Here is a 16,644-nt window from a genome sequence, read left to right as displayed (position 1 = left end):
AACACCATTCATTAACTTGTCATCTATAGGTTCATGATTCCCACATCTGTAACATTCAGGCTCCTCTACCATTTCAGCGCCTATTCTCCTAGGAACATGTATGTGTTCATAAAATGTTTGAGGTTAAAAAGTACATATAGTTAAAACTGTCTATATACACACCTATACACATAAATACATCACATCACATGTGATATGGCTTGGTGTCACAGGAGCTAAAGGTGTTATGTTTAAGGGTATTAGTAACATTTGAATAAACTGTACAATAACAATATGGCTTAGCCAGTGTCTCTGCATTTTATTACCATACATGATTGCCATTATGAATGCTATGCTCAGCCAATGTCCTGCATCTTTCTATATGCTGAAGTTAATCATCAAATATTATTAAAAATTTGGACACTAATTATCTGATGTCAACATGCTATGGATAATTAAGAACTGTGTGCGTTTAGGCTATGATAATTGTTTTTCACAGATCTTCTTTTCTAGTGCTTGTGTCTTAAGTCAAGCGGCTATGGGACTGCAAGTACATCTCTGCCCTGTACTTTGTCAGAGGACATACATCATCTACTCTGCCTTCTCCCTGATTAATTTTGTTCGGTTGCAGCAATTATCTCTCCCTATAGGACAGACCTCTTTGTAAATGAAATGCAAGAAATTTGGATAATTTTTCCTAGTTTTTACCCCTTAACTGATCCTTGTTTCTTGCTTACAACAGTATGAAGGGAACTGAAGTCATAAAGCAGCTGGAATTGACACAAGTACCAACAGGCTTCTGCAGTGGCAATTGACACATCTGAAAAGCAAGACCTTGATAGTGTTCTTTCCTTTACCCTATTACTTAGATCATTTGGTTAAAACTGTTAATGACCCTCTTGGATCAATGTCTTTTGCTTGTAGCTCTAATTTACTGCATTGGATGATTAGTACAGATGTTTTTGTGGATGGCTCTGCATCATTCCACCAAATTGCTTGTCTGAATCAAATTTGCTTCAATTCATCACCAATGAAGCAAGGAATAAAATAATCAACATTTACTTTCTCTTAACACTGGCACCAAAAATAGAACAACAACTAAACACTTGTCAATTTAAGAACTATCTCTTACCTTTTTCAAAGCTACATCCCTTAGCTCATCCAAGGGCTCACAATGGTTTGTATGGTTGGGTGTATCAGAGTGTAGGAAATGGAACTGAGAGGAACCAAAATATGTACTTCAAGTTTATGAGCCCGAGTTTTTTTAATTGAGGTATAATTGACATACATTATATTAGTTTCATCATCAAATTTTTATCATCATCATGATAATCATCCTCTTCCTCATCACCAATTCACATTATGTGTATTCATCTATATATGAATAATGTATGAAATTACCATCCACTGGCTTTTCATTCTCTGAAATGCAGCTTATTGATTTCTTGCTCTTAAATGATTTTTTTTTTTTTTCTGAAACGGTGTCTGTCTTCACAATGCTATTCCTTTAATATTATTTCAGGGAAATGATTGTGATAGTTTGTTCTGTAAGAACTAAGCAAACAACCCACAGATCAAACCTTTTTGTACCATGGAACAGCACCAAGTAGATCAGGTAACCAGTTTTGGTCAACTAAGAATCAAGCAGAAATCATTTCCTGATTCAATTCATATTGACAATCTTAAAAATGTGTTAATTTATATTCTGAGCATAGTAATCCTCCTACACACATATATTTTGCTCTTTTATTATTTATAATTGTGTAATACTTCCAGAAAAAGAGACTGAATTCAATATATATTGACCTGGGTCTGTCCTCTGAAAAACTCTTGCATATTTTATTTAAGTCTCTGGTGTTAACTTGCTTTTTATATTATTTCCTGCTAAAATTGAAGAGTAGGTGGTCTTGTTAGTCACATTTCAGTTAAAACAGATTTTCTATATCTCACTTGAACAAACTTCTTGACTTTAAAAGTAAAGTAGCTATTTCTTTATAAATAATACTCTAGTGAATGCATTTTCAATTCACTACTATCTCCACTCAATAAACTTAACAGTAGCAAAATGAAGGACCTCCTATTAAGGGCAAGACATATAATAAGAATTACTTTACATAATTCCATCATTATCTACTATTCCAGGACAATGATCCTAATGGGCAGTCATATATTTTGTTGAAGAGCTTATTTAGAGGAAGCTTAAATTTAACAAGTTACAAATTTAAATCTCCAAAATACAGTTATAAAAACTTTTCCACTAGAATCCTAAAACAGCACTCATTTCTTAATCATGTAGAAATTGCTAGTTTAAAATTGCCAAGAATTTGACAAACTTGCTCAAGCCTGAAAAATTCAGAGACAACCACATAACTTACTTTATATAGAATGTTCTGCTACCATCAAAGTAGCACCTTCTATAATTTATGAGATAATAAATTGGCTCTGGTTAAAAAAAAAAAAAACTGCCTTGGATGTCAAAAGCAAAATATTACTATTGGTCTTTCTGGCACTTACCAATGCATTGCACTAAATAAGTTCAGTACCTTTTTGAGGGGGAGAGATCATAGAAATGCATAAAATTCCTTCAACTCCCACACTTGCCCCACCCACAAAAGTGTCTATGCCTGTCCTATACATATGGAAAATAAATACTTTCCTTCAACATAATACGATGGAACTAAACTATCTCCGGGATGGATATTTGTATCAGCCCATTCAGAATGCTATGACACCACAGACTGGGTGCCTTTAAAAAAACAGAAAGTTATTATCTCATAATTCTGGAGGCTAGAAGTCCCAGATCAAGGATTCACATTCTCATGAGACCATTCTTCCTGGCTTGCAGATGGCCCCCTTCTCACTGTGTCCTCACATGGTCTTCCCTCAGTGAATGTGAATGGGGAGAGAGCAAGCTCTCTAGTGTCTTTTCTTACAAGGACACTAAGCCTATCAGGATCAGGGCCCCAACCTCATGATCTCATTTAACCTTAATTACCTCCCTATAGTCCCTGTCTTCAAATACGGTCACACTGGGGGTCAGGGTTTCAACACATGAATTTAGAGGAGGACACAATTCAATCCATAGCAATGTTGTAACTGAGTTATTACACAAATTAACTCTTTCTTCACAGATCTTTAAATATAATTATCCACAAAATAGCAAAGCTGAGATCAAAGAACTTAAGATTAAGATATATTAACTTGAAAATGTGAAAGGCTACTTAAAAACCTTGTCCTAGGGTTCTTTCAAATGTTTACAGAGTCCTTCCGTTCAAGAGCCTGCAGATAAACTTGTTAATAACCTCGACCTAACCTCAACATAAGCAAAATAGTTCATTACACATATTTATAAAATCAGAAAAGGGTGGATGTGGCAACTCACATAACACTGGAACTGGAAAACATGGAGGTTGCATGAAGGTAAATATGTGGGGTTGAGAATACAAGTTGCTTAGGGACACTGTCTTACATATATTTTAATTGAGAAAATTCACAGAACAGCTATGTGATATAGTCTTAACAAGTCACAAACTATAAAAAGAAAAAATATTAAAATATGTTATGAAAAATATATACAGATATATTTGAAGCTGGGCATGGAGCCTAACATTGGGCTCAAACTCACAACCCTGAGATCAAGACCTGAGCTGAGATCAAGAGCCAGACACCCAACCAACTGAGCCACCCAGGCACCCCTCTATTCAATGTTATATTAAAAGAAAAAAAATAACTTTATTTTCAGCAGATTTTTAAAATATGAAAAATTGTTAAAGTTTTAAAATATAAAGGTAATTTGTAGCTTAATATTCTGAAATAAAAGTCCTTTAAGCTTTTGTTCTAAATCTCTGCTTGGATATCAAGTTACGGTGAAAACTCATTTTAAGATTCTAAATATACCTATAGTTTCAAGACCAAATCACAAAATTTTTATACTTGAAATCATTATCTTATATATTTATTGCATAATGTAAATAAAATTACATTGAATTTGAATTAAACTAACCCTTTATATTAATCTTGATAATCTTAGAAAGTCTCTTTTCATATTATGATATACAAAGAATTTTTGTATTTAATTCAACAAATTTACTAAGCATGTACCCTGGGCCCAACTGGTTATAGAGGCTAGAGAATAAGACCAAAGATGTCACTATTTGCCTTACACTGTGAAGTGTAATGGGAAAGACAGACATTTCACAGATAATATGCCACAAATGTTATAAGAAAATCCATGAGATGTTTACTGTAAGACCATATCACAGAAAGATGTAATTTTTTACCAAATTTCCATTGTAAGTTTGGGATGTGAAGAAACTGTGTAGGCATCTGGTCTATACATGTAAAGTGGTCAGAACATACTAAGTAGTCAGTAAGTCCTAGTTGTCGGTATCAATGCCAACATGGTTGCCAATTTTACTGAAATAGTATCCAAAAAGATCGTCCTTTATATACGTGTTTTAATTACTGATAGTCACTAAAGAAAAACTGTAAGTGTATCTACATGTTTATTTTTAAATTAATGGTGTCAAAAATACTTAAAATTTAAAGAATTAAATTTTACTAATATAGTCTAAGACTCTTACTTGCTAAACAAAACTATATATATAAATTTCTAAAATATCATGCCCTAAGGCATGAATTAGCATGACTGAATCCTGTTCTGCCTTTCAGATACGTCGGGTTTATAAAATAACTAGAAACATGACAGAAATGTCTATTTTGAATGGCTTACTGTTAAAGGAATCTTATTCATTTGATTTTTCTGCTGTAGTGTACATGTGTGTTTATGTACTTATGTTTTAATAAAACTAACACTATTTCTACAAAATGTTTCTTTGCTGGTAGTGGTGGTGGATTTTTTTCCTTTTTTTGCATTTATCTCATTTCACTTTATGGATATTGCTGCATTTTTATTACTCAACATAATCAGTAAATGCTCTCAAACAAGAAAATATATTTTCTTAACATCTTGTTCCCTTAAAATATAAATCAAGCTTATAAATTCCAAAGAAATATCAAAATGTATAAACTTATATAGGAATAATTTATTTTACTTACAGGACACGTTAACTTGATGGCCTACCATTTTAAATCATTGAAAAGAGATGATCTGAGTTAATTTATGAGAAAAATAGTCACAGTTGAGTCACACTAATAAATGTGACCAATACAGGAAATGACTTTTGTTACTATCTCCTTTTTGTATAAATTTGCTTATGTATAATGTTATATGACTATGGTTATATTTCATTTGGGACATTATAAACATTACAAATCTAAATAAGTACAGTGAAGCAAATGTTAATTTTGACAGAGAAATAAGATCTGGACATTTGAAAACAGAAATTAGTCAAATTAGGATATACAGGGGTACTTTTGAAGTTTCTTATAAAAGGGCAATAAAATCATAGCCAAAAGGCAAACGCTACAGTAACATTCTCTCCAAAAGATTTTATTTGTTATTAATATCTTCCAGAAATAACACTTCTTAGTAGGTCCCTTTTTCATTGAAGAGTAATTTATCAACAGAACATTGAATCAATCAGCAAATTCCCATGTAAAGGATTGTAGAGCGAAATTTCTAAAAGACAGTAGTCCATGATAAGATGACATAATACTGAATAATTCCAGGTAAGCAGTGTATTTGACTACAATAATCTGGGATGCTGTGATGGACTGCCCACATTCTCCTCAGTGAAGGACGGAAGAATTTATTTGCCCAGCTGCCGAGATGGCTGCTGAAAAAGCAGACCTCAGTTCCCTGTCCCACTTTAGAATTTCCTTGTCTGAAAAATGACACCTTGCTACTTCCTAGGCTCCTTCCTGCAGCTGTGTCTGGACAATGCAGAGGTATGAAAGTCTGACACCCTTTCTTCAGCTCTGGGCAATATGGAGGTAGCTTACAGGTGGAGAGCTCCCCATGGAGTTGGCTGAGGATTCCAAGGAGATTGCATCACAGCTCAGCTTCCCCTCTGCTCCAGTTTTGCTCTCTTCCTTTCTCTTCCTGTGGCACTGATCCCAAGTGCATGTCCTAATACCACCTAAGTGTCTGCTTCTTGGGGAGCCCAAATTGGGAAACTGTATCCTCTTTCAAGAGGTTATAGTTTTCATCTTTAATTCCTACCCAATGCTTTCTACAGCATTCTAGCAATTATCAATCCCATTAAAATTATAGTACCTATACACGTATTACTCAGCTATAAATTAGTCCATAATTTCAATCAACACTGCACATTGTGCACTGCACAATGTATAGTTTGTATTGTATTATAACTGTACATTTAACTATCGGCATAAAATGGGCTCTTAGAGGTCTTCTATCCCAAACCCGTCCTATACTTAGGAGGGCTACATGAGTTCAAAGAAGTTAAAGTATTCAATTTTGACACTTTTTTTTTAGAAAGATTTTATTTATTTATTTAACAGAGGGAGAGAAAGAGCACAAGCAGGCAGAGCAGCAGGCAGAAGGAGAGGGAGAAGCAGGCTCTCCGCTGAGCAGGGAGCCCAATGTGGGGCTCGATCCCAGGACTTCAGGATCATAAGCTGAGCTGAAGGCAGATGCCCAACCGACTGTGCCACCCAGATGCCCCTTGAGACTCCTTTCATGTACATTTTACATTTGAAAAATACCAAGAACATAGTAAGTGTTCAGTAACTAGTCACTCTATTATTTCTACTATTATAATTGTCATAGTACTATAACACACTTTTCTATTCTAATAAATGTAACTGGTATTAAGCTAAAAGCTCAATTTTTATAATATGAGGAGTCAAGTAGCATAATACCATTTCAGGAGAAAATTCAAGTTCAAAGAGCTGAAATAACTTATCTAAAATTAAGTAATTATGTCATCGTATATCAAATTCTATGCCTTTTCCACTCATGTCTCAGTGTTTCCACTCTTGTAAAATCATTTAACTTTTCTTGTGTATGACTAGTTTCCTCATTGGAGTTAATTGCACAACATGCATCGTACAGCTTGCATACAGAAAGAACTGTGTTACACAGTGAAGGTACAGATGAACGTAACATAATCACTGATCTGAAGAATAATTGCTGAGTCCCTTAAATCTCTTCAGGGGTAAGACCACATATTATAATTGTGTATGCTTTAAAATTGTCTAATTGTTTAAGTGATCCCACAGTGAACAGAGGTATTATAAAAAGAGACAATAATTTAAGGGTTACTTGCTTTTATGAACTTTCATACTTCTACAGACGATTTTTGTGTTAATGCACTTAATGTGGAGAAGGAATATAGTGGCACTTACAATGTTTTAATGGGGGAGGTCCTCTTGCAGGCGTACAATATAATTCACTTGTCCTCCTGGCAAAATCAAATCCATTCCAATGTTCTACACTGACTGGTGTCTTTTCTGTGAGGACCTCCTTTTTCCTAGATAGAATGGATCATTCCTTCTTGGGGTTTCTGTATTTTGTTCCTAATGGCCTATAACATGCATCACATTATATTCAAGTGCTCTGTCATATTACATGTGTAACTACATAAATCTGCTACAGTATGGGTTCCTCATTAGGGTAGGCCCAAACTTTACCTTCCTATCCTCAGCATCCTTGGCAGTGTTCGATTCACACTACTCAGTATAGTTGGCTGACTTAATACTATAATTGTTATAAAAAATAGCATTTAAATAGTCAGCTCTTAAGATCACTTACGTAATTATTAAGATCATTTTTGTTCCATGTAAGGAAGAGTTAGGATCATAATGTCATAAATTAAATGCATGTGCTTTCCCCCTCACTTATATATTTTTAAAATACCTCCAACATACATATGTTTGATATGTGTGACTTCACACTTAATAGGTCATATCATTCCTAACAAAATAAAACAATGAAAAGTGTATATATATATATATATATATAAATCAGCCAGTTTCTGTATGTCATATGTTCCTGATAAATAAATACAAAAATTATTGAAATATGAATATTGCATATTATTCTCTATACACTTTTCATCTTAAAGCTAATTATTGGTTTAAAGTAGAATCTCAGTCTTAAGATAACTTGTGACTAGATAATAGTCACATTTTGCACAGGCAAAACAAAATTAATCTCCTTCCCCTCCAATGTTATAAAACATAATTGCCAATTCCAAGCCCCCGTTAACTTCCCCCCACACTGTGAAAGATAAAGATTTTACTGTGTTTTGCTTTGACAGGTTCACAAAGAGTTATATAAAGAGGGATTAATTCAGCATTCATTTTGCTACTCACTACAATAATATTTATATGACACTAAAGAGTTTTTAAGTTTTTTCTAACATCTATCATTGAACGTTTTTATCTCTGTTTTAGTCATGTAGAACTTTAGTGATCCTAAGTAGCAGGAGAGGGGCTGGAGCACGGGTCCTTTAACACGAAAACCTTACTCCTACCCTAAGCAAAGCATAAGGGTTCCATTTCCACAAACACTGGTGCGGAATGGGGTCTTGTGCTCCAGACTCCAAAGGTAATAGAAAAGAAACTACAAAGTAGTTGAAAGATACCTTTCAAACACTGGCTGATTATATTCCATCTTCATTCTTATCCCGACATATGCAGATTCTCCTAATAAATCTTTTATAGTAGGCACTGGTGGATTGCTGATGAGGGGGATAACTGACCAGAGATCCAGATTTAAACTCATCATTGAAATGATTGTAGCATAAACTAGGTGGGAGGTGATGCTGTTTAGTTAATAGAGAATGAGAATTTCAAGGATCATTGCAGGTTTCCATGGATAGTAATGAACATGGGCAAAATTTCAAATCATTCTCCTTTAGAAAGAGCAAAAATACAGGTGATGGGGGGCAGTGGGAAGTGGGTATACAAATTCAATAGAACAGTCACGAATATATTCTAAATTTCCTCTGTTAAAAAATAAAGGAAAACTTCTGCCCCGCATTGGGGCTCCCTGATCAGCAGGGAGTCTGCTTCTCCCTCTGCCTCTGCCTCTTAGCACCACCCCACACCCACCGCTTGTGTTCCCTTGCACTTGCGCCCATGCTCTCTCTCTCAAATGAATAAATAAAACCTTTTAAAAAATAAAGGAACACTTCTATAAACTTCTACAATTACCACAGATTGCTGCCTTATTTAATTGCATTTCTTTTTGAAAGTAAAAAAATAAAAAGCTAACTTTAAATTCATGGGGTGTTAGCATTTGAGATGCAATAGAGACTAGGCCGTTGTGAATTAATATTTTAATATAAAAATATAAACATTGTTTTTTAACTTTCTTATTCTTTTTAAAAATGTTAATAGCTTTATTGAGGTATAATTGACATACCATAAAATTTATTCATTTTAAGTGTACAATTCAATATTTTTTATGATATGTACAGAGCTCTGCAATCATCACAACCTAATTTTTGTACATTTAGATTACCTCCCCCTCCAAACAAACCTAGTTTGCTCTTAACCAGAAGAGAATCAACACCCAAAGCCACTTTACCTAACTACTGTGAGATATTTGATTCAAGAATTCATGGGAAAAATCTATGACCTATTTAGCCCATGCAGTATTAATCTGAAAAATTAAACAACAGACATTTAAGGAGCAAAAAAACAGATCCCAAAAGCAGCGTATTTGGTGAACTCTATTCGTGGTATCAGTTCAGCCTCTATGGGTCATATTCAAAAATAAATAAAAATGTCCCTTCTGTACATGATATCAGCAGGGATGAAAGAACTATGGTAGCTCAGTAGACCTAAGAGTTTCTATTAATGGTTCCAAAAATAGCTATAGGGTCACAATCATGATCCTAAAATGTTTTGAACCCACTCACTGTAAAGTTATGGTGACACATTTCAATATAAAGCAACATAGGTAAAAATATCTGACAAAATGATCTTAAAAAACTATTAAATACGGTCAGGGTAAATGCCAGGAATCAAACCAAATCAGTTAAATTAGTTATTTCTTTTGTCCAATTTTTGAAAATTTAAAATTTTCTAGGTTGTTTTTCCTCCAGATTTCTGCTTTTACACAGGGAATCTGATTTGCAATTGCCTTTCAAATAAACATAAAAATGAAACCTTTAGGAAAAGAACCCACTAATCTGTTCAAAATGGTAAGCATTAGACCATATGCGTAGTTTTCATTCTGCAGATATAATTTAAATAGGTAACATTTTGTTAAAATTGGCATGGAAGTGAAGAATAGATTAATCTATGTCCAGAAATTTGGGATAATACCAGTTTCTGAAAGCCAGCCAAAGATCAAGAAGACTTGGTTATAAGCTTATTCCGATGCTCACACAACTCAGTATTCCAGCGCAGGTCCCCTTTTATTAATGATGATGCCATGGCACTTGCCTACATCTACTATATAGCATCTTCTTTCAGCAGCAAGAGGTTGAGAAAGCCCTCAATTTCTGAAACTTCTTTCAGTAATAAGATTTTTCTGAAGATCTAGAAAGTCTCCAATTTCTGAAACTTCTTTCCGATTTATACTTTCCAAAACAGACCACAACAAAGAATGACTGAGTAGGGCACCTCAAATGCCAAGAAGAAAGCAAATGAAAACTGCTTTTAGGCTAAGTTACAAGCTCACGATCATCATGGTTATTATTTCCTAATTCATTTCTTTTGAAATCCTCATGAGATCTCCTAAGTACGTGCTCTAATATTATGAACAGTAATATGATCACGAATCTACTACTGATGAACTTAAAACTCCCTCATGCAAGTGTTAACAAAGACTAGCCATATCGTACAAATATCACACTCTACGTGGTAAAATATTGGCTAACACAACGTGAGACAGTGCACTCAACTCTTCCATCATTCTTAATTATCATGCAGATTTCGATCATAAGCGCATACCACACAAAAAAGTAAACCTCCAAGAATTAGCCTACATCTCATTTGGTCCAATATTTTCACTCCCTTCCTTGAGATCTTTCAGCAGAGTTGCTTGTCTTACAAGTCTTAACTGCTTTACAATTTATCCCTTTTTATTTCTCCTGCCAGATCTCTGGAGGAGATGTTAATGAGTCTAGCAATGGTTTAATAGGCAACAGGAGACATGACAAAGAAAAGTTAAAGGTGTGAATAATCAACAGGCTGGGATAATCGAGTTCTGTGTAGCCAAGTTAACTAAATATCCAAGCGAGACACCTCACTTACGTAGTCGCAATATTCACTTAGTGAAGACAAACACAAAAACATACCTGCTTGACCAGTGGTGATACTGACAGCCGCAAAGAGCCTCTGGGATCGGCTTAAGTCAGAAACTCCATTTACAGCTTCCACTTCAAAAGTATAATTAGCGTGGGCTAGCAGATCCATGACAGTGACATAGTTATCCTCTAATCCAGTCTGCTGAGGCATGTATCCAATGTTACTCCCACAGGGAACACATTCGCCCTGCTCCCAACTGCACCGCTTACACAGTATTCTGTAGGTCACATCATTTCTTCCCCCATTGTCCGCAGGAGGACTCCATTCCAAACTCACTGTGGTTTGGTTGATGTTGAAAATGAGGTTCTGTGGTGCAGATGGAGGCCCTTTGGAAACCAAAAATAAACAAACAAATCAACAAAAATAGAAAAAAAAAAAAAAACAAACCAAAAAAATGAACGAAAGAATCTGCGTGGGCCATTAAGCTAGTGGCTCAATTACTATACAGAAAACTAGTTGAAATGCTTTCTTTTACATAAACATTTCATTACCTTTCCTAGAGAGGCTGCATAAAAGCCTCCTTGAATTCACCTGGCAAGAGGCTTTATTTATTTTCCATTTAATATGTCAAAATGAAAACAGGATAACAACTGTCTTTGTACTTTTGCCACAGTCTTTAGCTATTTTTCTTCCAAGCAATTAAAAAGAACAGTTAATGCACCTAAAAAAAAAACAGTTGTGCAGTTGTTTAAAAATAGTCTCCCTTTTAACCGTATAACAGAGAATACATCTATTCATTCTTAATGTGCTCAAGAATGATTTACAGCAAGTCTGGGATTGGCTTTGGATTTGGGTCTCTCCAACATTCATTAATTGAAGCACCAAGATGTGAGATTTGCTCTATTTAGTGATGGAATTTTAATTTGGAAACCATAACTTTTTAATCACATTTAATATCCAAGTAAGACTCAAATAACTTTTACATTTACTTTGATTACTTGATTCCTATTAGATACACGTGAAAAATATTATTAAGATGCATCTTGATTTTGCAAATGTGAAAGTTTCACTAAACATGACATAAGCTGTATCTATTTTCTGTTATTATTTAGCCTTATCGAGTTCATGAAAAAAAGTAAACATTTAATAATTAAGAATGCATCCACAAATCCGATGCCTATCTCAACAATGTCACAATAATACAAACGAGTAGAAGGGTTCTGAAAGTCCTTCCCGGCTTTACTATTATGAACTTACTTGTGCAGGCAACATACGGTGGATCAGATGGCGCCCTGTAATACCCATCCTCACAGTCACATCTTGAGGAGCCTTCTTTATCAGAAAAACTGTGAGTTGGACAACGGGAGCACTGAAGATCTTGAGAGGAAGATTTGTAGAACCCACGGCCACAGGCTGGGTATGCAAAAGAAAGTGAAAACGGAAACATGAGTGCAAATAGACGTTTTTAATTTTAGTAATATTTAGCAAATAATAAAATACAACATTTAATTTCTGAAAAACAAGCTCTCTATGGTAAAATTCTGTTTTAGTGTGTATCAATAACCCAGTTTTATAATACTGCATTTTAAAGCAAAATAATAAAAACCAAAGGATACAGTAAACTTGCACCTGTAGTTGGTATCAGTTCAAAAGCAAGAGGCCAAAACTGATTGAAGGCATAATTTAATTGGACAAAAACTTAGGATATTTAATTCAGGGTAAGTTCAATTTCAATATAATTATCTTATTTGTTGATACATATTAGTATACTTCAAAGTTAGGTTTTCTTAATATAATGTAGCTGTAAATTAAGTTTTATGTGTTAATTTGGTTCATATTGAAAAATATCAAAATAATTTTAATTGCCTGACTAGAAATAACAATGATACAAAAAATTTCATTTGAAAGTGATAGAAATGTATACCCTCCCAAATTTTCAGTAAACTTCAAGATATAATTTCAACCAATTTTAAGTTATAAGGCAGGCTGCTTTCCACTAAGTCAACTTGCTTGTTACTAAAAATAATGAGATCCTATGAAAAGGAGAAACCTATTCCACCAGAAATTAGGAGAAAGCCTTCAACTGTAAACAGATGAGGACTGTTTCTGCTCTGCTGAGAGAGGTTAACAGTAGTCACACTAACACAGCAACTGCTCTCAGCAATGAATAGACATGTACAAAGAATGTCTCTATCACCTCCTAGTGAAGTTGCTCTTACTCATTCAGATCCTATTTTCTATTACACCAAGTAGTCTTGAACCATTTTCTATCACTGTTCATTTTATATATTTATCTTTAATTAAAATTTACCAAATTAAATTTTCATTATTTCAACAATTTTTATTAATTATGGCATTATACATTGAATATATTAAATAAGTTTAATTTACCCTTCATATTTATCAAACGAATATATATTTAAGTTTTAGTGACTTCAAATTTAAGAGACATTAATCATATCTATAAAGAAGGATTAGTGAATACTTAACATAAATTCAATTATAACTTTTAACTTATTACATTCACATTTATTTAATGTCCTCAACTTGGGCATTGCTCAGGAACTTAATCACATTTTCCCTCTTAGGTGGGATAAACAATCCTGTCTTATCAAGATGGTATACAGAGTCATTCTCTACTTTTGTCCACCAGTTCAATATTTAATGCATAATTTTGATCCAATTGAGAGCTCAAAATCATCTTTTGAGCTTCAAGAAAACAAAGCTATTTCACACAAATGAGACAAGTGTTTTAGATAACTTAGAAACTTAATTTAAAGGCATGTTATATTGCAATAGATAAGTGATAGATGTGTAAACAGAACTACAACCATCTCCTTGTAAATATATGATCCACTACTGTCTTTGGAAGCCAGTCTGCCTTTAGTTGGCTTCCTCAATTCATACAAGAGGAAAGCATTCACAAACATCTTAGGAAAAGAAGCTCAATACAACTTCACGTGTTCTCAGTAGCAATTACTACAAATCTAAGGCACAGAGAGAACAATGAGATTGATTGCAAAATAGTATAACAAAAATATAGCACTTTAAAATGTTTCTAAAGATATGATCTTGCCACCTAAAAATGGTTAACTTGGGGCGCCTGGGTGGCACAGCGGTTAGGCGTCTGCCTTTGGCTCAGGGCGTGATCCCGGCGTTATGGGATCGAGCCCCACATCAGGCTCCTCCGCTATGAGCCTGCTTCTTCCTCTCTCACTCCCCCTGCTTGTGTTCCCTCTCTCACTGGCTGTCTCTATCTCTGTCAAATAAATAAATAAAATCTTAAAAAAAATAAAAATAAAAATAAAAATGGTTAACTGGTAAGATAAAGGATTTGGCATGGGTTTCTCAGGATAAGAAATTCCTCTCTTTAAGTATTCACTGTACCTTGCCTTATGTATTGTCTAAAATTCAATGATCACATATGACATCCATAAAATAGAGAAGACTATGCTTTACTCACAACCTGCAGCTTGATAACATTAAGGACCAGAGAATTTAAAAAGAAAAAGAAAGAAAGAGCCATAGAGAAGAGGTATGTGCTGACAGTCTTTAATGACTTGTGTGTAATAGTTTTTACAAGGAGAGGGGGTTAAGGAGCAGGGAGATGGGGAGCACAATGGTAACATAATTTACTATCTACTAGGGAAGGCTTCCAGAATTAGTAGGCAGCACACTACGTAGCGGAATCAGGCAGAACCCTCATTCTCCCACTGCAAATAAAAGCTTCTAATAAAGGTGTATTCCTACTTTTCTTACAAATAAGGAGGGACATTTCTTGCTCAACTTGCACGGCTTGTAGAATATATATGGTACCTAATGTAGAGAAATTTAAAACCCTTATCACTCAACTTTCAAAGTTACATTAAATTCTGTTACCGCTTTAACAGATGGGAAAGCAGATTTGAAGCAAAAGTAACCTGAGTTCTTCAAATAATTCTGTTTGTCTAGGTTAAAACTGGATTTAGAACACAGGACTACTGACACTCAGCCATATGCTATTCCACCAGCCTTGCCTGCTCAATGAGCCAAAGTCTGGCACTTATTCAGTGGGTCTCCAGGGCTCTAGCAACCCTAAAAATTAATTTTCTATGGGTCCCTGTTGTCTTTTACTATATCTTTTACTAATTTAAAGCTATTATTTTAATTTAGAAAACTATAAAATAATAGCCTAGCATACCTCACAGAAGAGATACTAAATAGGTATTCTCAATTGCACTGTGAATTTTGGCACTGAAGATGCCTGCAAAATTGTGGAGTACATGCATGGCTATCATTAAATAGATAATGATAGAGGCAGTACCGGAAAAATGTGGTCATCAAAGTCTTAACATTTTTTCTTTGAAGTAGCATTCTGTTTCAGTTCAGTTAATATTGAAAATAATAAGTTTTGACAAGACAGTTTTCACTTAATCTCTAGGAAGACTATTAATTTAGAGTTATTAAAGTAAGTATAAAATCTTTGGAGCTACAGTGTTAAGAGCAAAGCCAAGAACATGCGAAGGCATAAGCTGTATCTCTCAGGATAATAGTTAGCAACTGGGTGGTAAAAAAGTTTGGGAAGGAAGGAACAGATGTTCTTAAAATTACAATTTTAGATGAGATAGCTATACAAATGGCTTGAGTAAAATACTCAGCACAAGAAACTGGGGTGAAATGGCATCTCTGAGAGTCAGCCACATAGGGAAAAACTAGGTGAACTCTGCAATGGCTCCCGAAAAGGCTATGTGGAAATCAAGGCAATTTCTCCTCTCTACAAATGCAGCGGTTTTCTAAAAAGTACTAGTACAAAAGTTTTTAGAGGTAAATGCCTTCTGGAACCTCAAAGATACCTTCCCTTTCTACACAACTATGAAATATGCAAGAATAACTTTCTAGGAATTGTGCAAATGCAGTTTTAAAACTTTTCTTTCTTTGCTTTCTCAATTTGTTCAATAGCATTTGAACTCAAAGCAAACTTTAATTAATATAGTACAAGAGCAATGGTAAAGTTAGTTACAACAAGAAACATACAATTTTAATTTCCTGCCTTTTGATGTTTTTGCTTTTTTACTTATTTTTTATTTCATTTTTTTAAAGATTTTACTTATTTATTTGTCGGAGAGAGAGAGAGCGCACGTGAGAGCACACGCGCGCACAAGCAGGGGGCACGGCAGGCAGAAGGAGAAGGAGGTTTCCGGCTGAGCAAGGAGCCCGACACCAGACTCGATCCCAGGACCCTGGCATCATGACCTGAGCTGAAGGCAGATGCTTAACCAACTGAGCCACCCAGGCATCCCTGTTTCTACTTTTTAAATTCAACATTATTTTTAGGTAGTGTTCACTAGATTGATGAAGGCTGGGAATATGTACAAAATTTGTTTTCCATATTTAATTACTTTTGTAAAAATAATCTTTCACCTATTGTTTGAGTAATAGTGTTTTTTCAGTGTTACCACAAAGGCCTGGGATTGATTCTTTTGACTGTTTTTTCCCCAGTCCTTTAGGGCCCTAATGAATAAAATAAGTTCATTATCCCAGAGCTGAGAACCATGA

The 16,644-nt window shown here is 34.6% G+C and overlaps 1 protein-coding gene across 5 annotated transcripts in view; it reads right to left on the bottom strand.

Annotated features, from left to right (window-relative positions):
* EPHA7 (EPH receptor A7) overlaps positions 1 to 16,644 on the bottom strand; it is a 161,130-nt gene that overhangs the window by 90,574 nt on the left and 53,912 nt on the right. For all 5 annotated transcript variants that reach the window (XM_026511793.4, XM_057311182.1, XM_057311183.1 and 2 more), the window contains exons 4-5: positions 12,367 to 12,522; positions 11,160 to 11,495 (exon numbers count right to left, since the gene is read on the bottom strand). In XM_026511793.4, the coding sequence (XP_026367578.1) occupies positions 11,160 to 11,495; positions 12,367 to 12,522 (492 nt within the window). The remainder of the gene's footprint in view (positions 1 to 11,159; positions 11,496 to 12,366; positions 12,523 to 16,644) is intronic.

The sequence above is a fragment of the Ursus arctos genome, unplaced genomic scaffold, assembly GCF_023065955.2.
Source record: "Ursus arctos isolate Adak ecotype North America unplaced genomic scaffold, UrsArc2.0 scaffold_13, whole genome shotgun sequence".
Classification (NCBI taxonomy): domain Eukaryota; kingdom Metazoa; phylum Chordata; class Mammalia; order Carnivora; family Ursidae; genus Ursus; species Ursus arctos.
Note: the sequence above shows the minus strand (reverse complement) of the source record. Positions and strands in the feature narration are given on the sequence as shown.